The sequence below is a fragment of the Triturus cristatus genome, chromosome 3_1 (genome assembly GCF_964204655.1).
Source record: "Triturus cristatus chromosome 3_1, aTriCri1.1, whole genome shotgun sequence".
In the NCBI taxonomy this organism is placed as follows: domain Eukaryota; kingdom Metazoa; phylum Chordata; class Amphibia; order Caudata; family Salamandridae; genus Triturus; species Triturus cristatus.
The window spans coordinates 1,046,324,223-1,046,348,618 of NC_140583.1; the positions used below are offsets into that span (position 1 = coordinate 1,046,324,223).

Here is a 24,396-nt window from a genome sequence, read left to right on the forward strand (position 1 = left end):
TCCCTGAAAGAACTACTATCTCTTGATTCAGGTGTCATTTTTTCTTTCTCAACTGTATCTCTTATCGGAGAAACAACTGGTGTACTCTCATCTGGTTCTGGTCTATATGGAGGTGGTCTCTTATAAATCATGTCATTTAAGACCTCATCCTCATACTCTCCATATCTTCTCACATCTGACTCAGAAACCCTTTCTTCTGAAGGAGCAGAAACTTCAACTGTTCTCATTGGATATAATCCCTCTGTCATACTAGCATCTCGCCATCTTTTCATTCGATCATGATGTGTTTCACGATCATGTCTCCTCCCAAACATGTACCTGTAATACCCTCCAGATCTTTGCTTTTCTCGGTCATGAACTTCCTCTTCCCATTCCACTAAAGCCTCGAACTGTGTAGGTCTCGGCTTCGGGTCTAAGCATAACATCTTTTCCCGTAAGTTTCTCAACACGGCCAAATTAAATGAACCATGTTCTGGAAATGCTAGAACACCATCTTCTTTAGTATACCTAACCCAATTCTGCAACCATATACAGGTATGTAATCCATATTTCACAGCCATGAAGGATGCAGGTGTTTTCGCTGGAGGTAGCAACTCACCCTCTCTCGTTTTAACCTCTTTATCCTTGCTAAACCACTTTTTAACTTTTCCAAAGAACGTCTTTTTCTTTTTCTCTTCTTGGTAATACATTTTAGCGCTTACTAAACTCTCTACTCTCTCCGTATTATAAATATACAATACGAGGTTCTCAACTAATAGCAGCGCGACTCACACTAACGCACCAATCCTGGAGCGTCTACGTCACTAAACAGCTCTTCCAATCCCTGCGCGACTCACACTAACGCACCAATCCTAGCGCGAACCCTATTCTGATCCACTATCCAATCAGAGCGCGGACCTTCTGACGTCAACAGTCGCTGCAGTCTCTGTCTCCTGTCTCTGTCACTCGTCTACCCCTCCTTTACAAAAACTCTCAGTAGACTTCGTGTGTCAAAATTTCTACAAAATCTATTAGTTACAACATAAAAACATCTCCATTGTCTGCTTCGCTAACCACAGAATAGTAAAAGAGAGTCTATTTCTCAAGAATCAACAACTTTCATACATCGCATAACTGTTTCCTCTAGGACTTATCCAAAGAGTCTTACAGTCAATAAATGTATATGCATTCACGCACATTCACACGAGAAAAAATATAGTACATGCACACAGAATCCTGCTTCCCGAGAACAATCTGTCTCTGTACAGAATTATAACTCAACAACTAAGCAGCTTACCTCTGCCCAGTTCCTCAAACAAGCTCAGAGAATACCTATTACTCCTCCCGCGATAAGCTTTAACGGAAATCCTTAACAGATCCCTGGGACTTAAGACCAGAGTTTCACAGATAACCTTCACTACGATACACACTCCTTATATACCAAAAATATCTAATAGTAACATACGACGATGTCACTGATTCCGAACCCAGACAATGTGAACGCGCAACTTCAATTGTCACACGTAATTCCTTACAATCCCGTCTTTCCCGAGAGCAGCATATACTTCCCTCTGCCCTACTACGGAACTGCTACAACAGCTTCCAAATTCCAGAAGCACTACATATAACTCAACATGACGACTCCAACATATAGTATTAGTACATATACCAACAACATCAAAATAAATCAATAATCAATAAGCTAATTTACAAGCAATCTTATCTTATCAGATCAAGACAACCATCTAAAACCATCCTCTGCTACCAGAGAAATTGATAGAGATCAGGGTACCTAAAATAAACCCACTACCATGGATAGAGTAATTTCACAGTTACACGCACATACATTCATCATACGCTAGGGCCCATTTCACTAACATACGCTCAAATACTCTACCAGCATAAGACCTGTGGGAAGAAAACCCTGCATCTATATCTAGGACGATAGGACCTAATTATGATGGTTATCCTTAATCATACTCTATACGATCTATACAATAATAATCAAAATATACTCAATAATTGACAAGAAAGAATATTCAACACCATGTTAAAGTTATATTGCTTTATCTAAAATTAGTCAATGTAAAATCAATCAGAATAAATCATTTCTCATAGTTACCTATTCTAACTAAGTGTCAGAACGGGTCAGGACCAGTCTCTCGGTAAGTTTCTCAGGACAGAGTCCTCAGCATCGAACCTCAGCAACGCGTGAAGGTGGCCAAAAGAGTGGGGAGAGCCCTCCCTAAACTAACAGTTTTTATAATGGAAAATACAATAGAAACACACATAAAGTTGGCTGAATAAACTGTATCACTGAGCAGAACGAGAAGGAAGAAATGTAACATTGCTACATCTGTAAATCTCCGCTCAGGAAAAGTCTCAAGACGTGAACTACGGAACAGGAACCAAGGAAATAAAACATGTAACACATTTAATCCGATTCCTCCTCGGCCATCGAGCCACAGTTCAGAGTTTCCCTCTAAGGCTCCTTTGTCTTTCGAGATGACCAAGGACACTTTCACTTTTCTTGGAGTACACCCAAAGCTGCTGCCGTCCTCATGGAAAATTTCATAGAAGGACCATGGTCAATTGTCTTCGACCTTTTTCCAGCAGGGGTCTCTCTTGCCACATCACAGAAATATTCACTCGAGGCCAGGCTCTCAAATCAGCCATCATGGATTAGGCCTCCATAGGTCACAATAGACCATCTCGATTTAATAGAAATAAAAACAACATTACTACAACATAATGATTAAACAGTGTTAACCCCACTAATACCCTTATGTGTATGCATTTATCTAGCTTTGCGACATAAAAAGCATTAATTCAGACAGCGTTTTGTGCTCAAAATAAATAGCACACAGCAACGTTTAAACATGAAAACTTGCACGTTATTGTAAATACATGAACAGCACAAATAAGCTAACCCTCATGTAACTTTCTCTTGTGTTAGGACAAACAAGTTGATTAGTAAAACACACTTGCACAAGACAAATAATTAATTGCTAATCATTAATAAATTAATAAAACACATAGACATGCCAGAGCTTCAAAAGCCCCAGAATTTTCTAAAAGAAAACTCTGCTCCAGCAGGCGCATTGGACTCACTGGTCAACACACATTTCACAATTGTATCAATTGCTTTGTATCAATTGCTTCTTCAGGGCTTTCTCATGCGTTTCATATTAACACAAAGGAAAGAATAGTTTTTTTATGTAAGTATTCAAACTTGAGACGTATAATCTGATCATACCATGGATTCAGGGGAAAACTAGATCGAGTGAAATATTGAAAGGAAACAGTACCCAATCACATTAACACACTTATTACCACTTATGTTGAACTAAAGGAGTAATTATGCATTTCAAATTTAGACTATGTGTAATATATACAATGAAACTTTTCTTTAAATTATACTGTGAATTTATACTCAGAAATCTTGTTTTGTAAATTGTTTTTCCTAATGCCCTAATATTGCAGTCTTCTTTCTTGTTTTTCTGCTTGGAGACTGGCATCCTGAGACTGGTCAAATAACCACCCAGCAGGTGCAGTCCGCCATTACAAATGCCCTTTCTTGGCAAAGTTTGGTGTTAACCTTGGTATCCACTTCCCCCTAGAGCCAGACTCGTTCCCGCCCCTGACACTAATAATCGAAAGCCCTAGCGGGTCACAATTTATTTCTAAACTATACAAAGCCTGCGCGTCGTTGAGGCCCGTTTATGATGACAAAGTTCGCACGGACTGGGAGGTAGACTTAGGCCACCCCATCACGGACGATCAGTGGGCTAAATGCAGCACAGTGACAAAGGAAGACTCTCTAAACAGCAGACATAAACGGCTGCATTTTAAGTTCCTGCGTAGAATTTATATTACCCCCGCCAAAGCACATAGATTAGACCTGACCAGACCGCATGCTTGCCACAAGTGCGCAGCCCCACATGCTGATTTTGCTCACCTCACATGGACTTGCCCTAAACTCCGCACATTCTGGGAAGAAATACACAACACACTAGGAGCATGACAAAGCTGACCCTTACCCCCATACCGGAAGTAGCACTACTGGGATACACGGTGAACTTTCCCAAAAATGTCAGACGTGTCGCATCCCTCAGTTTACTCTTGACTGAACGTGAAATTGCTCTATTATCGGGCCGCATGTCTGCTCCAACCTTGGCAGGCTGGTTGCGCAACCTGGCTTATTGTAATACTAATTGCGAGGTTTGTGCCGGTCTACTGTCAGGCTCTTCCCGCCCTAAAGACATTTGGGGTCCCTACTGATCGTATGCAGCAACTCTGCAGCAAGCCTCTGCCTCTCAATTAAACCATGGCATAGTCCCGGAAGGTGTGGGGTAAAGTGATCAACCTCGCACAATACCTGTACTATATGTTTCTCCTGATCCTCACGGTATGATGCTCTTTCTGTATCTATGGCTTATTATGAGTGCGGACGCTCAAATGGGACTAGAGTTTGGCTACCGATTGCTAGCTGCCACGACACGCAGGAAGTGGTTGGCCTGTGGGACTGTGCTTTCTTTTTAATAAGTCATTATATTGCTGATATTACACAGCCTATGACATGTCTGTTTTGTGATAATGATGTGGTGCTCTTTCAAATAATTCTTTCCTTTGTTTCCTATTATTTTGATGTCATGCCATTGACGGTGAACATGTAATCCGGCTTTGCCTTGATTCTTGCCAAAATTATAAAGTTTTTTAAAAAAATCTTGGTATCCACTTGCTTACTCTATCAATGATTTTTTGAAAATCCACATTGGATACATTTACTTACAATAAATCTAAATGAGAATAATTTACAAATACAGCTATTTAGAAAATGTTAATGGCATTTGTGACAGTTCTGGATGGGTACTTGGAAGGGTAGTGCAGTTAGAGTGTCAGATACATTTACAGTAGCATTTTTCGGCTATACTTCTTCACAATCTAAGCTCTTCAACTAAAATCACAGAATGTTTTGCTGAAAGCCAAGCACACCGTGCCACCATCTTGTATCTAGCCAGCTGCCATTTTCTGTCATAATCTCTGTCACTTTTGGACTTTTTGCTCTCTCTTTGCACAGAATGTCATCTTTTTTGTTAGCGACTCCTTCGTATGGCACAGCGCTTCAAGCTAATGGGCAAGCAGAGGTATGGACCGACTCCTTTGACAAGTCCAAATTCGAACAATATGGCTGGAGGTGTGTAACTAATGAGGATGGTTATTCCAACAAGACACTATTAGGGAATTGGTTCCAGGAGAGGTTTGATATTCAGAAAATTCGAGAAAGAAAACCACTTCCATCACAGGTAAGAATGCAATATACTTTTTACAAAAGCATAAATGTATCCAAGATACTTTATTTTATTGTATTGTGATGTATTATACTTTGTGTAGCAGTTTATCTCCGCTAGTGAGGTCCACATCGATTTCATAGATGTCTGATTATTAAATAAGTGTGTGTGTGTATAAATATATATATATATATATATATATTCACTGAAAAAAACATAGGTTTCAGGCCTGATATAGTTAGGAATTAGCATTTAAAAAAACCTTAGAAATTCACTGAAAAAACAATAGGTTTTAGGGGTGTTCTAGTTAGCTGGACATTTCACTCGAACAAAAACATTGAAATTCCTCCGATATAGTTAGTTGTCCTAACTACATCTCGCGCGCCCGCAATCCACTGCTGATGATGTCACATATTTCATCATTTATGACATGGTCAGTGACATCACTGATGACATCTCAAATGACATCACTGATGACATCACTGATGACATCAACCAGTGAATGTGGTTTGGTTCGTTATTTAAATATGTATTTTATATATATATATATATATATATATATATCAATTTGCATTGAAGACTGAGTGTATATATAAATATAAATATCTGGATGGAGGATTTAGTAGCAGTGTGATTGACTGTTTACTTGACTAATTCATAGTGTCTCACTAAATATATTGGATAGTGACTAAACTGTGTGAATATCTGTATCACTTTGTCAGTTGTTGTGTAAACTGCTGCACCAGTTGGTTACTAGCTACGTGAAAGTCTATATTATTTATTGATTAGTTAACTGAGTATTTGTATGGGTGAATGTGTGTGTGGTTCGGTGGGGGGTGTGTGACTGCCAAAAGATGAGTGAATAGTTGATTCAGTAGGTATCTGAAGTTAAAACTACATGTTATAACAGTTGTTTGGGTGAGTGAATATCTTTATGGGTGTGGTGATGAGGCAATATATGTCTCAATGGTACATGTCCAACAAACTAGAAAAATAAAAGCCAGTGTATGTGTCACTTGTTGTATATAAATAAGTATACATAAGACTCAGTGATTGTATGGATAACTGTATACTTGTAATAGTGTTTTTATAACACACTAAGTATGAGTTATTATCTATAGGAATAGATGAAGTGGTGTTTTTATAAGTGTATAGCTAAGTAAAAGTAAGTATGATCCATTATTTGCATAAGTGAGTAGGATGACTTCATAAGTGATTAGGATGTGTGCTGGTGTGTAATGTCGATATAGGTGTATAAGTATATTTGATAGTGTGCTATTGATCATTGACAGCATGTATGATTGAATCTATAGGTAAGTGATTAGATGTGTGTAGATCTAGGAATCACTGAGTGGGTTTTTAGAAACTTGTATTGGTGTGTCAATGGATTCAAATATGGTACTCTGTATTTTACAGTGAGTGATGAAAGGTTATACTACTGTATGATGAGATGTATCTGATTGTCATGTGGGTGATGTCATCAGTGATGTCATCAGTGATGTCATTTGAGATGTCATCCGTGATGTCACTGACCATGTCATTAATGATGTAATATGTGATATCATCAGCAGTGGATTGCGGGCGCGCGAGTTATAGTTAGCAGAACTAACTATAACGGAGGAATTATAATGGTTTTGTACGAGTGAAATGTCCAGCTAACTATAACATGGTTTTTTCAGTGAATTTCGAATTACGTTATACATTACATTACAAAATATACTTTCTCAGAATGAATTACTTTAGTTTAAATACTTTGCAAATAGGCAATAGACTTAAGTACAGTAGTTACAGTTGTTGCAATGGGCAACACAATTTCAAACACAATGCAACATTGAGCTCATGGGAATTTCTAGATAAATGCAATTAGTTACTTTATGGATTACTTTTTTAACCACAGGGCTGGATCCTAGATTCAGTCCTGGGACATCTCCTGTAAACAGTTGAGTAAAACGTTTTGGTTACACTAGTGATTTTTCAGGAATATTATTGTATTTTAAAAGTTGACACTTAGAAACTTTTTCACATAGAATCACCAATGTTATCCTATGGAAGGAAATTCACTTAGCAGGTAAGTAGTGTTATTGTTACTTTTTTTTACTCAGTGGTGGATCCTGGATCCAGCACTGGTGCATCTCCTGTAAACAGTTGAAAGAATGCGTTTAAGTCATACAGGCGATTTTTAAGGAATATTTGTAGTTTGTGAAAATCGACAATGGATTCCTATGGAAGGAAATACAAGTTACTGGTAAGTACGGTTAGAATTACTTTCCAGGGTCAGTGCTGGGCTAAAAGATGCAGCACTGGGTTCTCTCCTGATAACAGGTGAGTAAATCGGAATTCGTTTTTTGGATGATTTTAGGTGAATTTTTTAAAGTTCCAAAACTCCACACTTAGAAGAATTTCCAAGTGAAACCAGTGAATGTTAGCCTATGGAAGGAAATTCAAGTTACTGGTAAGTACGGTTAGAATTACTTTTCAGGATCAGTACTGGGCTCAAAGATGCAGCTCTGAGCTCTCTCCTGATAACAGGTGAGTAAATCGGAATTCGTAGTTCGGCTGATTTTACTTTGGTCCACTTTATATAGAGCCACTTATCCTACCCCATCCCCTCCCTTCACCACTGTGTAAACGCGCCCTGTGTCCGTTTTAATTTGGGAGATTAAGTCCCCTTGAATCCTGAGGTCCCTGGGGTCCAAGTAGCCCACTAGGTACCGCCAGTAAGCGCCACAGAGCTGCGTTGCAGAGAGGTGTAAAAAGGGGCACGGCCTGGGCCACCTCCCTGCAACGCAGCGCAGTGGCGCTTTCTGGAAGCACCTGGTGGGCTAGTTAGCCCCCCGGGGCCCTCAGGATTGAAGGGGAATTATTTCCCCAACTTAATACACGCCACAGGGCTTGTTTGCACAAGTCACCTCAGGCCCCGTCCCCTCCCTTCGCCCCTGTGTAAACGCGCCCTGTGTCCGTTTTAAGTTGGGAGATTAAGTCCCCTTGAATCCTGACATACACATATATATAAATATATATATATTACCTACTGGCGGTCGCCAGTAGGTAGTTATAGTTAGGACCTATTTTCCATAGGAAATCCGCAACATTCTATTCCCAATAACTTTGGCGCCGATTGACGAATCTTTGCGAAATTTTCAAAACTTTTGGCCAGCTCCGGTCCACTCCTATACTGAATGTCTCGGGATGCTTCGTGTAGCGGGGGCCGAGAAAAAAGGGGGGTCCCAAAACGTGTTTTTCCCATGCAATTTCCCATAGGACCTTTAGCCGCAGCTACAGCCCGAACTGCTGAACGGGATTACACCAAATTTGGCAAAGAGGTAATCCTCAGTTCAGACTCGTGCCTTTTGCTTAAATGGTGTCAATCTGTTCAGTAGTGCCTGAGAAAATCAAAATCACATATATATCTGGGCGGAGCCTAACCACAGTATCAGTGTCAGTGTCAGAGTCAGTGTCAGTGTCAGAGTCAGTCAGTCAGTGTCAGCTAGAGCAGCTCTGCTGACCTGGTTCTCTGACTCTAAAGCAGCTCTGCTGATCTTGTTCTCTCCCGCTAAAGCAGCTCTGCTGACCTGGTTTCTCTGACTCTACAGCAGGTCTGCTAACCTGGTTCTCTGGCTCTAGAGCAGCTCTGCTGACCTAGTTCTTAGGCTACAGAGCAGCTCTGCTGATCTGGTTCTCTGGCTCTACAACAGCTCTGCTGACCTGGTTCTCTGGCTCTAAAGCAGCTCTGCTGACCCGGTTCTATGGCTCTAAAGCAGTTCTGCTGACCTGGTTCTCTGGCTCTAGAGCAGCTCTGCTGACCTGGTTCTCTCCCTCTGGAGCAGCTCTGCTGACCTCGTTCTCTCCCTCCAAAGCAGCTCTACTGACCTGGTTTCTCTGGCTCTACAGCGGCTTTGCTGACCTGTTTCGCTGGCTCTAGAGCAGCTCTGCTGACCTGGTTCTTAGGCTCTAGAGCAGCTCTGCTGACCTGGTTCTCTGGCTCTAAAGCAGCTCTGCTGACCTGGTTCTATGGCTCTAAAGCAGCTCTGGAGACTTGGTTCTATGGCTTTAGAGCAGCTCTGCTGACCTCGTTCTCTGGCTCTAGAACCGCTCTGCTGATCTGGTTCTCTGGCTCTAAAGCAGTTCTGCTGACCTCGTCATCTCCCTCTAAAGCAGTTCTGCTGACCTGGTTTTTCTGGCTCTACAGCAGCTTTGCTGACCTGGTTCTCGACCCCTAGAGCAGCTCTGCTGACCTGGGTCTCTGTCTCTAGAGCAGCTTTGCTGAACTGGGTCTCTGATTCTAGAGCAGCTCTGCTGACCTGCTTCTTAGGCTCTAGAGCAGCTCTGCTGACCTGGTTCTCTGGCTCTACAACGGCTCTGCTGACCTGGTTTCTCTGGCTCTATAGCACCTCTGCTGACCTGGTTCTCTGCACTCACGAGTACAAATATGTTATTTTTATGACTATCTTAGATAATCTCTTGCCCTAATATGTATATTAAAGACACATACATATCCTTTTGGAACATAATTTTTTTTTGCGGGCGTTGCGCATGCAGCGCGCCCCAGCACGTATATGACAACACTCGGGACCCGCCACCGCGCAAGCATCTCGTACCATAATGCGCATGTGTCGCGAATGCGCGGGAGCAGCAGTCACGGATTGGTCGCATACCAATCGTGCACATCACGTAATATTAAATGTATATGATTTAACTGAAAAACACGCAGCCGTCGCACACCGTACGCGGATCCTTCACGACTTTTCTAAAATAGCGGCTAGAGTCCGCACACCCACCGTGATGTGTACGCTTTGAGTGCGTGACTCTGAAATATTTGGGGAAAAAACATTTCTTTTTAAAGAAAATAATATAAATATATTAAAATACTTAAAAAATGTTTTTTTTGCAATTTTCAGAAAAATATATAATGTTATTTAATGAATAAAATATTTATGAATGAACAGTTAAAAAACTGTAGAAAATCAGTACAAAAAATAGGTATAACTACTATCACACTTAAAAATTAGCATTTAAAAACCTTTGAAATTCACTGAAAAAAAACATAGGTTTCAGAGACGTTATACATAGAAATTAGCATTTAAAAAAGCTTTGAAATTCACTGAAAAAACCATAGGTTTCAGAGACGTTATAGTTAGAAATTAGCATTTAAAAAACCTTAGAAATTCACAGAAAAAACCATAGGTTTCAGGGGTGTTATAGTTATCTGTCCATTTCACTCGTACAAAACCATAGAAATTCCTCTGTTATAGTTAGTTCTGCTAACTATAACTCGCGCGCCCGCAATGCACTGCTGATGATGTCACATATTACATCATTCATGACATGGTCAGTGACATCACTGATGACATCTCAAATGACATCACTGTTTTGCCCGTGAAATAAATGAAAAATTACATTAACTGGATTCGTGTGGCTCGTGCTTGCAGGAGAAAAGGATTTTTGCGAGCTGTCGAAGGATGGATATATATATATATATATATCGCCTTGTCTCCGTGAACAGTCGCCGTTTACGCTGTCATAAAGCAGAGTGCAGACCACAAGAATTGTGTTACCATCTGAGATTTAGTCAGCCACAGCAAACACAGTCGGCATGACGCGTTTCGATCCCGGAAGGACCTTGATCACATGACGCGCCCATACATCTCACGGTACTTTATATCGCATTTTTTTACTATTGACTTAAAGTGACATGCACGCAAAAATTCAGTTGGGTAATAGACACAGATGAAACCTTAAAATGCAGACCGGTTTCATGTTGTTACTACATAAATGTGCAAAATAGCCATTGTTAAAACTTGTTTTACAATGCTAAATTAAATTTACATCCAATTGATATATATACATCAATGTGAAGTATATAGGTGTTGTCCCCTAGCAATCAGACATGATTAAAAAGCAACCTCATTTCAATAAATAAGATTAAAATTAACCAATAAATATCTCTGATTTGTTAAAAGGAAATCTTATACTGACATCTGTCAGATGCAACATCCAGGTATAAATACCCTGTTGTTGAGTCTCAATAGGTTTGACTGTTATGGACGTTGCAGTGGATTCAATGCATTTTTACAAAATTGTGTCTGCCAACATTTGACTCGGTAAGTGCATGTAGAATTGTGCAAGTGAAAACAAACTTTTTTTGTTAAAGTGCTTAGTGCGAATGAATACTACCTTGTTCCAAAATTTTAAGAAATTTCTAAAAAACCCGTGATGTATGTGAATAGATTGAGAATAAAATATATACACAGCGGCATATGGAAATACAGAATATGGACATAGTATTCCATTAAATATTCTGTGCTTTTTAAGTTTTCCATGTAGGGTATGTAAATTTACATGTTTAGCAAATGACAAAGTGTAAGTAAAGCTATGGTTACCTTTAAGTCTAAATGAAAGAGGGAGAGGCAAGGAGACTTGATAAGATTTCATAGACAGGTGTATAAGTCTTCAGTTTGATTTAGGCCGTTAGGATGCTTAGTATCCAAGTTTAGGATATACCTGGTCTCTAATTGCCTAAGTGCTCTCACGCGATCTCCTCCTCTTTTCTTGTGAGGGATACTGTCTATCAGAAAATATTTAAGTAGAGTGGGGTCAGATTTGTGGCAGTCCTCAAAATGTCTTGCAACCGGATAAGACGGATCCTTGTTTTTGATTGCTCTCATATGCTGGAGTACCCTCTTGTGTCCCTGGAGGATAGTACTTCCTACATATCTGAGTCCACAGGGGCACTCCAGCACATAGATGGCGTGATCCGTTTTGCAAGTTAAGTGTTTGGTAATCGGGATTTCATGTTGGTTGAAAGGTGTTCTGAATGCACTGGTGTTGGCGCCCTGTTGGCATGCTTTACATGATTTACACTTATGAAATCCTTTTCTTTGGCTGAGCCAAGTGACTTGTGGTTGATTTTCCAAGTCATTTCTGACTAGAGCATCACGCATGGATGGAGCTCTACTAAATGTTATAGCAGCTCTTTTAGGGAGTAGATGACCAATAATTGGATCGCCTAGTACAATAGGCCAATTTTTGTTAATTAGATTTTTGAGGGTTTTACCCTCTTTGCTGAAATTCAAAATAAATCTAAATTGGTCCTCCGTTGTTTTAGGTTTTTCTTTATTTTGAAACAGAGTTACTCTATCTAATTCGTTGCTCTTCCTGATGGCATTATCAATAATCTTCGGAGAGTATCCCCTTGTCAGAAATCTTTTTCTGCTGGAATCTTGCACTAGTTTGAGATCAGTGGGATTGCTGCATATGCGTTTAAGACGCAGCATCTCTCCATAAGGGATACTGTTTATAAGATGTTGCGGGTGTGCGCTGCTGGCATGAAGTATTGAATTACCAGCTGTTGATTTCCTATGTAGTGTGGTGTGTATCTGACCTTCTTTGATATAGACTTGTACGTCTAAAAAATTAACTGATATCGGACTGATATCTGCTGTAAATTTGAGGTTCAGATTGTTCTGATTGAGATTTTCCACAAATACATTTGCTTCATTAATATCACCACGCCAGATAATAAACAGATCGTCAATGTATCTGATCCATTTGACAATGTTGTTGTTGTGTAGGGTAATGTGTATATATATATATATATATATATATATATATATATATATATATATATATATATATATATATATATTCCAAAAAAGCCTCCGAGTACTCAGAGGCTTTTTTGAAACATTAATGAGGAGCCTGACCCACTCGCAATCACCAAACCTACTAAGGAGGCGCCACTAGCGCAAAACAGGTGATTGCTTGAAGGAAGGGATTCGGAAGGAATGATTTCTCATTTCGATCGTTCTTGTAGACAAGCGGTTTTCAGAGGCTAAGGATTGAATTGAAGATCAACAAATCCTACAAAGCACTTGCCTGTTGGAAATAATATTGCACTGAAAGAATGCAGGTACCTATTATGAATTTGAAAACATTTCAACAAATGCGCGTCTATTATGATGCCATGCAGTAATAGTGAAAATCTGGTACCCTGCATTATGGGACTCGTATTGTTTGAATTGGTCATGTGACTTTTAAAATAAAGAGCACGCACGGATGCACGTTGCATTTCACCTTTTTCCTACCTGTGACCATGGCAGTTCGCCGAAACGTGTAAGGAGCTGGAAATAAGTGTGTGGCTGTGCCTTTGAAATAAACGCTTTTTTCGCCTGAAATGGGCCTCAAGTTCTCTGATATGTATGTATATGTGTGTATATATATATATATATATATATATATATATATATATATATTCGAACAAAACGCCTTAGCCTCCTAAAGCTGGTAATGCACTCCGAGCCAGTAGATTTTAAAGAAGCTTTATTCCACCATGCTGACAAACCGGTTTCGGTCTTCGCGACCTTTTTCAATGTCAGAGTTCGATTTGCAATTACTTTCTTAAATACACGGATGTTAATAACATAAAGGAAAGACTCTAATGTTTAGCTAAACATGGAAGAAGGGCCACTATGCTTATAAATTACAGCAATAGTCGCCATCTTGGAGTTACTCATGGCCAATAGCCAACATATAATCCCAAAATCACTGGTATTTTAAAAAAGGGGTGGTCATTATCAGTCATTTACATATAGTTGTTACCAGTTTCTTACATGATGTTATTATCTACTGTGATTACAGTTTCTAATGCAAACATTGTTCTAACAATTTTGTTAGTGCCTTTATGTTACAGATTATTAAGCCCTGAATGGGCTATGGCATTCTTTTCACTATTAATTTCTTTTTGTAAAACATCATCATGTATTATATTTGAAGAAGGAAGAAGACAAAATTAGAGGTGAAAATAGCTCTACAATGTTATATTGAATCAAATTGAATAAAAAATAAAAGATAAATAAAAAATAAAAAATAAGTTAGCGTCTATTTCAGTTCATTTCAAAATTAAATGAAATACCGTACTTAGTTCCTCTCTATACTTCATATAGATTTGATATTTCATAAATGTTGCATTTAGAAGGAAACTGTTGTAAAAATATGCACTAGCTGAAAGGAAAAGGAAGGAGGGAAAGGAGGAGGAAAAGGTTGGAGAAACAAGTATATACACATATATATATATATACATATGTCTGTATATGTACATGTACAAGAAACCTGCCCCGATATTTATTCTTTTTCTACATTAACCTATGTGTACCCGCAGTTCCTCTTCGCTGTTTAAACCTGAAGGTGCCATGGTTCTCAGTTCCAGAATATATCTAGATTCTAGCTGGCGCAATCTTTTGACCCTATCACCACCTCTTTGTCTCACTGGAATTTGGTCAAGGCAAAAATAACTCAATAGGTGGCTATCACTTTGGTGATGTAAAGCAAAGTGGCGGGCGACTGGATAGTTTTTGTCGTTATTGGTGATGGCCCGCATGTGCTCCAACACTCTTTTTTGCGGGATGCACCGTGCTTCCAATGTATAGCAAGTTGCAAGGACAACTCAGACAGTATACTACAAAGTCTGAGTTGCAGTTTAGAAATTTGAGGATTAATTTTTCAGTTGGTCTACCTGGGACCTTATATCCTTTAATCTTCTTACTGTTCTTGCAAGCTTTGCATTTAAGACAAGGGAAAAACCCTTTGATTTCATTTCTGCCTTCGGTGTTCTTTTCGAAGTGGCTGTGTACTAATAGGTCCTGTAGAGACGTGTTCCTCCTACATGTAATGCTGGGATGTTGGGGCAACTGTTTACCTATGACCATATCTGCCCTCAAGATTTTCCAATGTCGGTTAATAATTTGGCGAATTTGAGGAGAATTCCTCGAACGTCAAAATCAACCTAGTTGTGTCGTCTTGTGGCTCATCCTGCTTATTTGCTAAGAGCAGATTCCTTTCTTTTTGGTCTGCTCTAACTTCTGCTGCTTTCAGTGTTTTTACTGGATAACCTCTTACACAGAAGCGCTTAATGGCTTCTTTCTTTGATCTTTGATAATTCATGTCTAGTGTGCTGTTTCGTTTTATCCTTTTTTTTTTTTTTTTTTTTTTTAAAAACCTTTATTGACCAAGTGCAAAGCATACACAGCTTCTTGCCTACAACCATGTCACCTGGCCGGCAGCAACAACAAGCAGCGCAATAGACAAAAAAACATTTGTTAAACAGGAGTAAGGCAGGCTCGCAGCATGTCGCCAACAACCTATATCTACCGGCCGGTGGATAGTACGATAGTGCTGGTGAGTCAGGTAGATAATGGCAATGATAACAGCAAGAAGCATACAATCAATTACCCTGCTAGGTTCCGTTTTCCATTTTATCAAAACCAACTTTCAACTTCAATGAGAGCTGTACACCCCCAGTGTGTGTCCACCATACGTAGTATGTGGTGTGAGAAACTAGTGAGCGCAGAGCCATGGTATAAGGCGTACCCATGGTCGGGTACGAATCAACTGTGGGGGTATGTTGCTCTGCCCGTAACTGGTCTAGCCAGTGACCTGGGGGGAAAACTTCCTTAATGCAGTGTAGTGAACATGAACTGGTGCTACATACGACACAACCTGCGCTGCGGCGGGGAAAGCTCGGTGGCATCTCAAGCTGGGGAATTGGCACCCCGCCCCCTCCCATCCATGCAGTGGGCGCAGAAAAATCCGCGCACCCCCGCAAGCATTTACTCGGTCCAAGCAAGCGGGAAGCGCCTCGGACACCCATCCCGATGGGGGGGGGGGGGGGGGGGGAAACAGGAGGGCGAGAAAGAGGGTCAAGGCAAACAATCCGTCGCAACGGTCTATGGGGTAGAGACTGCACAGGGCGCGGCCGAGGGGTCGACTCTTCCAGCACCCTCCATTCCGCCTCCATCGGCATCTTCCTCCTCGGCGACCCGCAGGAGATAAGCGACGAGAGGTCCCCAGAGGTCCCTAGGCCGCGATTTAGGGGGCAAGATATCAGCATATTGCTGAAGCCTTTCCTGCCATGTAGACATGGTGCTCAGCCAATCCTTGAATTTAGGCGCCCGTCCACGTCCCCATCTACACGCCACGTGACGCTTGGCCAGCAGAAGTCCCAGAGCAAAGAATTTCCGATGCGTCTTGAGCACCGGGTGCGACCTGCCCAACAGAGCGAGCTCAGGGCAAGGCGCGGTGGGCACCTCGACCATTACGGACAGGGCCGAGAAGACCTCCTTCCAATAAGCGGCTACAGCCGGGCATAGCCAGGCCAGATGGAGAAAACCAGCGCCCAACCTCCTGCATCTCACACAGCGGTCATCATCTCGCAGTCCGATTCGACACAGTTTGGCGGGGGTATAGTAAAGGCGGTGCAAATATTTAAAGTGGACTAATCTGAGTCGTGCATTCCCGGTGACCGCGGTGGCATGCGAGCAGCTCTCCTCCCACTGTTCGTCCGACATCGGGTTCCCCAGGTCATTATCCCAGTCCGTCCGCGCCCTAAGGGAGGGGGGGGACGGAGCCGATTGCACGTGGGCATACAACATGGAGACCACATGTTTCGGGGTGTCCGTTTGTAACATAGCATGTAGAGGCGCCAAGACCTCAGGCTCGTCCGGGAAATTCGGCGTGACCGCCTTTATGTTCTGTCGCAGTCGGACATAAAGGAACGTCTCCATTACCGACGGGGACACCTCGCCAAAGAAGTGCGCCGCCGAACGGAAACCCCCCTCGTGATATAGGTCACCCCACGTGCAGATCGCGAACTTTGTAAGCATTTTGCGACCGAGCCCCTCACGTGCAACACTCAGTCGAGGATCGTGTGCTATGACCATACGGGGAGAATACAGAAAGGGGGTCCCCATGCGCTCCGCTATGCGCTTCCAGGCCCGTACCGTACAGTCAACCGTAGTGGGGTCACGTTCTCCCAAACGGACCTCCGAATAGAGATAACCGGAAGGTTGCTCAGGGCGCATGTATCCATCCTCCACCGCCAGGTGCGCCATAAAGGGTGGGGGGTGAAGCCAGTAGGCCGCAAAGTGCCCCTGGGCGCAGTCATAGTAGCGCTGGAAATTAGGCACCTCAAACCCACCTTGGTGGTAGGGCAACATAAGGGTGCGCAGCCCAATTCTTGCCTGCTTCCCGCCCCAAACCAGACGAGACATTTGGGAGTTAAGAGCTCGGAAGAAGTGGGGACCCGGGCTATAGGGGATGTTGGTGAAAAGGTATAATAATTTGGGGAGAACCACCATCTTGATCAGGGAAACACGCCCCGCCATGGACAGCGGGAGATGAATCCATTTAGTAACATTCTCGGTAATTTTGTCTAGTGCCGTCCCATAATTAGCTCGGATTAGAGCCTCTCGGTCTCTGGTCACCCTGATGCCCAGGTATTTAACCTCCTCCGACTCCCACTGCAATGGGTAGTCCAGGGGGAACGGTAGAGTTTTGTCTGTCAAGGGGAATAGGGCTGATTTCGCCCAATTGATCTGAATCCCAGATATTGCTCCGAATTTCGTGATTTCACGTAACAGAGGATTCAGGTTTTCCTGCGGCTTATGCACATAGAGCGTGATGTCATCTGCATATAATGCGACCAGCAGTTGACGCTCTGGGTAGACAAGAGAGCGATGATTGTGATGCTGCCTAAGTTTAGCCGCGAGGGGCTCGATCGCGACCGCGAACAGCACTGGGGAGAGGGGGCACCCCTGTCTGGTACCCCTGCGGATGGCAAAGGGGGCAGATCGGGCACCATTCAATAAGACCGCGGCTTGGGGCCGGGTATACAACAACTTGATCCAGTTCAGAAAGCTGAAGGGGATGCCCATGCGCTCCAGCAGCGCCAAAAGGTAGTCCCACTCCAGGGAATCAAATGCCTTAGTGGCGTCGAGGAAAATGGCAGCCGCCTCGCACTGTGGGTTAATATCCTGCAGCACAGCTTGCAACGTGCGCAGATTATGGGCAGTCGCACGGTTAGGGACAAATCCGGCCTGATCCGGAAGGACCAGGCGCTCCATCAGTAAATTAAGGCGTGTAGCCAGTACCTTCGCCAAAATTTTACTGTCCACGTTTAGTAGCGATAGAGGTCTGTACGAATCACATTGGTCCGGCGGCTTCCCGGGCTTCAACAAGGACGTGATAAGGGCTTCGCGCATCGTAGCCGGTAGAGAGCCCTCCTCCAGCGCAGTATAGTACACCTGTTTCAGCACCGGGGCCAGTGTGTGGATGAAAGTTTTGTAGAACTCGATCGGTATACCGTCCGAGCCCGGCGCCTTGCCCGATGACATGGACATTATGGCGTCTTTTATTTCATCTACTTCGATTTCGTGGTGGAGAAATTCCTGCTGTGTTGGTCCCAGCCATGCTATGGCCGTGTCATCAAGATAATCATGTAGGTTAATCGGTGACGACCGATGTGTGGTGTAGAGTCTAGTATAATGGTCAGTGAGGACCCGAAGCTGATCCGGGAGGTTGCGCTGCGGGATCTCCCGCTCGTCGAGTAGGGAGGCCACGAAATTTCGGTATCTAGGGGGGCGGACAGCCGAGGCCAATGCCCTACCCGGTCTGTCTCCCTCTCCATATATCCTCGCCACAAATGGTGTCCCCAAAAACCTACTCTCCCTATCCGCCGCTTCCGTGTATTCATTCATCGTTTCTCGGAGCTGTGCGGTCACCGCAGTCCCCCGCGGGAGCCGCGTCAGCTCGTCCTCCAGGCGACGTATCTCGAGCTCGAGTCTGCGTAGGTCCCCTCGCAGGGATCTGAGGACCCCACCTCCCTTAGCTATGCACCAGCCTCTCACAGTAACCTTGAAGGCTTCCCAAACCGTGGCAATACTGGACACGGAGTCCACATTGCGGTCAAAAAACTCCGGTATGTCTTGCTCCAGTTCCGCTCTAAATACCGAGTCCAGGAGATGAGCCGGGTTGAGGCGCCAGCCAAGAAAGGGGGAAACTGCCACGGGAACGCGCAGCGAAAGGAGGACCGGGGAGTGATCAGAAAGCGTACGGGCGAGGTGTTGTGTACGGCCGATCCAGGAAGAGAGACCCGCCGTGAGAAAGATATAATCTATGCGGGCCCACGTGGAGTGCACCGCCGAGTAATGTGTACCTTGTCCGAGCGAGGGGTGCGAGTATCGCCACGCGTCTATCAAGTGATGTTCGTCAATAATGGTTGATAATGTGCGTTGGGTCTGCGTGTAGTGCGACGCTTGAGGGTGTGATCTGTCCGCTGTGGGCCGAATCGCAGTGTTGAAATCACCTCCCATTACGACATGTGCCACCCCCAATGTTTGAATCTTTCCCCACAGTGTGAGAAACGGGGCCGGGTCGTCTGTGTTGGGGCCATAGTAACAGGCAAAGAGTATCGTGTGTGAGTGTAGTGACCCCCAGACCAGACAGTACCTTCCGCCCGAGTCCGCCTCAGTCCCCTCAGGCACAAACCCCACTCCCCTTCGCACCAGAATCGTAACCCCTCTAGCGTAGTTAGAGTAGGATGAAAATACCCTACAGGTAGCCCAGCGGGATGCAAATAGGGGGGACCCACCCCGTAAGAGATGCGTCTCCTGCAGCATGGCAATGGAAACCCCTTGCCTGTCCAGGTATCCCAGGACCTGTCTCTTCTTTCTCGGGTTGTTCAACCCCCGTACATTCCAGGATATAAATTGCAGTTGTATAGAGGGCTGCGAATCAGCTACGTCACCCATTCACCCAGACCCAAACATTTACAGTTGAGAGCCATAGCATACGAGGTCGTGTAGCACTCAAATTCACCAACATGATAAACTCCCACAACAACTGTCCCCTCCCCACGACTCCCGGTAACTGGCAGTGCCACATCTGAGATCTCAGCAACTAGCCGGAGTCGGTTCCCTCCCACACCGGCAAACCCCCCTAGCCGGGTACCTAGCTCCCTCCCCGTCCCCCCCTCCACAAACAAAACCATCCCTAAGAACATGAGGGAAACAACTGACGCCCTCCCCACACTGCGGAAGGGGGAATATAGGGGTTCGCCCATTAGGGGACGATACCTAGGGGTGCCAAACCTGCCCTCCCCCTCTCTACTTTCACCCACCGGGAACCAGGTATGTTCCTGGTAACACAATGTGGGACAGAGGCGGGTGACCAGGCACAAGTAATGGAATAGTTCAGTTCAGCTCAACACCTGACCTGTTCATCGGGAGTGTCTCACCAGAATGTGTGTCTGATAGTCCAGGAATGTGCAGCAGCAGTGGCCTCTCGCGGCCCGCATGGCGTCCCAGCCCAATCAGTCCTGCTGCTCCATTGGCGACGGTGCCCTCGAACGTCCCCCCCCCGCCGTCTCCGCGGCCACGTCTTTTTTATAGGATTTGAGGAAGTCTTCTGCTTGTTGTGGGGTTTGAAATAAATGCTGTCGGCCCTGGCAAGATATTTTGAGCTTCGCCGGGTAGAGCATGGCGTAGGGCAGCTCCAGGGACTGTAGTTTCTTTTTTACCCCGGTGAATTTGCGACGAGCTTCTTGGACCGAGGCGGTGAAGTCAGGAAAAAAGGATAACGTGGCATTACCATACACCACCGTGCCAATCTCACGCGCTCGCCTCAGCACCGCGTCCCGGTCCCTGTAGTTAAGGAAGCGCGCCACGATGGGTCGCGGCGGGGCTCCCGGCGGAGGCCTGGCAGCCAAGGATCTATGGGCTCGTTCCACTATAAGAGATGAGGAGAAGGAGTCTTTCCCGAACAGTTCAACCACAAGGCGCTCCATGAAAGTTTCCATTTTCCCCGTATTGGTGGACTCAGCCAGACCCAGTACGCGGACATTGTTGCGACGGGACCTCGCTTCCAAATCCTCGTTTTTGTCCGCAATGATCTTAAGGAGCCGATCCATCTGGGTCACCTGCCTGGCCGCAGAAGAGGCCCCGTCCTCCAGGGTAGAGATCCGCTCCTCCGTTTCTTTAATGCGAGTGTCATGGTGCTCCAGCCTGGTGACAACACTGTCCAGCCTGGTATTAATGCTGTCCACCTTGGCGTCTATGGAGGTCAGACTGTGCCGCATACCCATTAGTAGAGCCTTCCAGTCTTCGTCGGGTGCCCACGCAGCGGGCGCCTCGCTCCCCGACACTGGCACTGTCGCGGATTTCTTCGCGGCCTCGAACGGCAGCGTGGACTGTTTAGCATCCTTGCGACCCATGTTCAGGACCGTCCCTTCCAGCGTCCGGCCCTCTCCGGCTGACCGGTCGATCAGAGGAGCACCCCGGGCCGACGCAGCAGCCGAGCAGTCCGCAGTCCGCAGGCACAGTCTTCAACTGGCAAATGGCGATTCAGCGCAGCTCCCCCCAGCCGAAGGTCCGCAAGCGGGGAGACCCAGGCAGCACACAGCGGGTCAACCCCAGGGCGAGCGCCGCAGTCGCGAGCCCCGGTCAAGGCTCTCAGCATATGGGCGCTCCACAGCTCCTGCACTCCCCCACGTCCAGCGCCGATCCCCACCGCACCCCGCCGACAGAGAGAGGACCAGCGGGGGGGGGGGGGGGGGGGGGCTCCAGCCGATCCGCCCGCCAAGGATGGGGTCGTGTCCCTGATGTACCGCTCGCCCGCGGTATTGCCACGGAATCACTGGGACACTCGTGATGGGTAGGTATGTGTAGACTGGGCCCCCTCCGCCGAGCCCTGACAGGCCGCACCGCGCGGGGAGCTCTCACCGTCCTCCACGTGGCCCGCAGTCCGCAGCCACTCGCTCCACCGGGGACAGAGAAAGGTAGGCCGTCAGCCGTCTGGGGGCCGCACCCCACCAGGCCACCCACCCAGGGAAGCCACCGGACCGGTGGGATCGTCGCCAGGCCCCGGCCCCGTCCTACCAGAGTCGCCGGGAAGAGGCCGCTCACTCCGCCGCCAGTCACGCCGGCTCCTCCGCTCAAGCACCAGGGGGTCACCTCACGACTGGGGCACAGCAGGCTCCAGCGCTCCCATCCGATTCCTCCGGTGCAGCTCTCTCCCCCAGGGGGGCGCCCCCGCAGCAGCGCAAGGCCCCAGAAGCCTCGGTGTTTCCTGGCCGGCGACCCCGCCTTCCCGCCAGCGTCGAGACTGCAAGTAGCTCCGCTCGGGAAGGGCCGCCGACGATATCTCCGCCGTTCGGGAGGGCTTCCGCACTCAAAGAGCACCGCCGTGATCAGCAGGCATTCCGGCGTTCAGTCAAAGCATCTGTGGGTAGGATAGTGCGGTCAGGATAGCTGCAGGATCGGAAGAGTGCCTGGTCGGGCGAGAGCCTTGCTAAGGCGCGGCCATCTTGGTTTGGCGCCACCTAGCGCCCCCGCTGTTTCGTTTTATCCTTAACTCCCCGTAGGGGATGCTATTCACCAGGCATCTTGGATGTTGGCTGGTAAAGTGCAAGGTGGCATTACCTGCGGTGGCTTTTTGGTATAACTTGGTCATTAATTGTCCCTCACTCACATATACCAGTAGATCTAGAAAGGCCACTTCTGAATCACTTATGTTACTAGTGAAGTGCAAATTGTGGATGTTATGGTTCAGGAGATCTAGGTATGTCATGAATTCTTGATGAGACCCTTTCCAGACGATAAAAATATTGTTGATGTACCTAATCCAGACGGCGATCTTATTCAACCAGGGCTCATTTGCCCCGTACCAGGCCACATGCTTCTCCCACCAGCCCACGAAAAGATTCACGTAGCTGGGGGCGAAGCACGTGCCCATCGCGGTACCTTGTTTCTGAATGTACAGCTGGTTGCCAAAAAGGAAAATGTTATTATATAGGCAAAAAGTCATGAGCTCTATGATCATTTGGTTGTGTTCAATGTATTGAATTGATCTTGTCTTTAGAAAACTCTCAACTGCTTCTGAACCTTGTATATGATTGATACTGGTGTATAGACTAGTTATATCCATGGTTACCAACGTATGGTTCTCCTCCCATGGTATGTCCGCAATTTGTCTAATAAAATCAGATGTATCTTTCACATAGGATACCAGATTACCAACAAAGGGACTCAGTACAGTATCAATCAGTGTTGAGGTGTTTTCTAGAAGGCTTCCTTTGGAGGACACGATAGGTCTTCCAGAAGGATTCTTGTCATTCTTGTGCAATATGGGGATGTGGTAAAAAGTAGGGATAGTGGGATGATCTGTTTTTAGGAATTCATACTCATCTTGATGTAAAATTCCCTTATCCCGCCACCTACTGATCAACTGATAAAATTCTAAGACACTCTCATTATATTGCTGTCTAGAAATTTTATTATAGCAGTCCACGTCACCAAGTTGCCTAAGGGCTTCCAACTCGTACAGTTCTTTATCCTGGACAACAACATTGCTGCCCTTATCTGAGGGCTTAATTTCCAAGGATTTGTCTTCCTGAAGTGATTTGATGGCTTCACGTTGTTTCTTGGATATGTTCTGTAATTTCACCTCTTTGTGGTTGGATGCAGTTCTCAAATTATCAAGATCTTGGATGACCATTTCCTGAAAACTATCGATCTTATCAAATCCTGTTTTAGGAATAAGTTTTGATTTTCTTTTTAAGCGACGCTTGCCACCAATTTGGATCAAATCCATATCTCTTATTAGGGTAAGTTCTCCACCTTGTGCTTCCTCCTGACTCATTGTTGAATTTTCCGCCAGGGTATTAATAGTTTGTAATGTTGTCAAATCAGCTACTGTCAATGAACTGAATACGGGATTAACTGCTTCTGTCATCACAGCTGGTTGCGCTTGCCTACCACAAAATATTTTTCGCAGCTTCAATTTTCTTATAAATTGATAAAGGTCTATCCTCGTTTGGGGATAGTCCCACTGAGTCGTTGGACAAAAGGTGAGTCCTTTCTTTAACACCTGTATTTGTGTATCGGTAAGCTTTTTGTGTGACAGATTGACCACTGTTAAGTCAGACTCAGGGCCTAGTATGCCCCCCTCTTCTTCTTGCTTCTCGTTATTCTCGGTGTATATTGTTGTTTCTCGGTTCCTTTTGTGCTTCTTTCCCCCCGTCTTGTTTTCCTTTCTCTTTTTCTGGGGGTTTTGGCCTTTGTGTGTTCAACCTCCATGATTGTTGGATGACTTGAAACTCGTCGCAAAAATTTGCCGGCCTTGCTTGATTCTCTTGGGATGATTCTGTGAAGCTCACTGTCGGTTCCGGCCTACCACCGCTTGCACCCTCAGTCTCAGACTGGTCTGTTTCCAAATCCGATTCCGATGTGACTTTCATCTGGAGATTTTTACCCTTAGCCTCTTGTACCACTTTTCTGGGCTGATCGAATTTTCTAGC

General features: G+C 45.1%; 1 protein-coding gene across 1 annotated transcript in view; it reads left to right on the forward strand.

Annotated features, from left to right (window-relative positions):
* CFAP68 (cilia and flagella associated protein 68) overlaps positions 1–24,396 on the forward strand; it is a 163,048-nt gene that overhangs the window by 22,988 nt on the left and 115,664 nt on the right. The window contains exon 2 of the mRNA XM_085646441.1: positions 5,060–5,285. Within this exon, the coding sequence (XP_085502567.1) occupies positions 5,061–5,285 (225 nt within the window). The 5' untranslated portion in view covers position 5,060. The remainder of the gene's footprint in view (positions 1–5,059; positions 5,286–24,396) is intronic.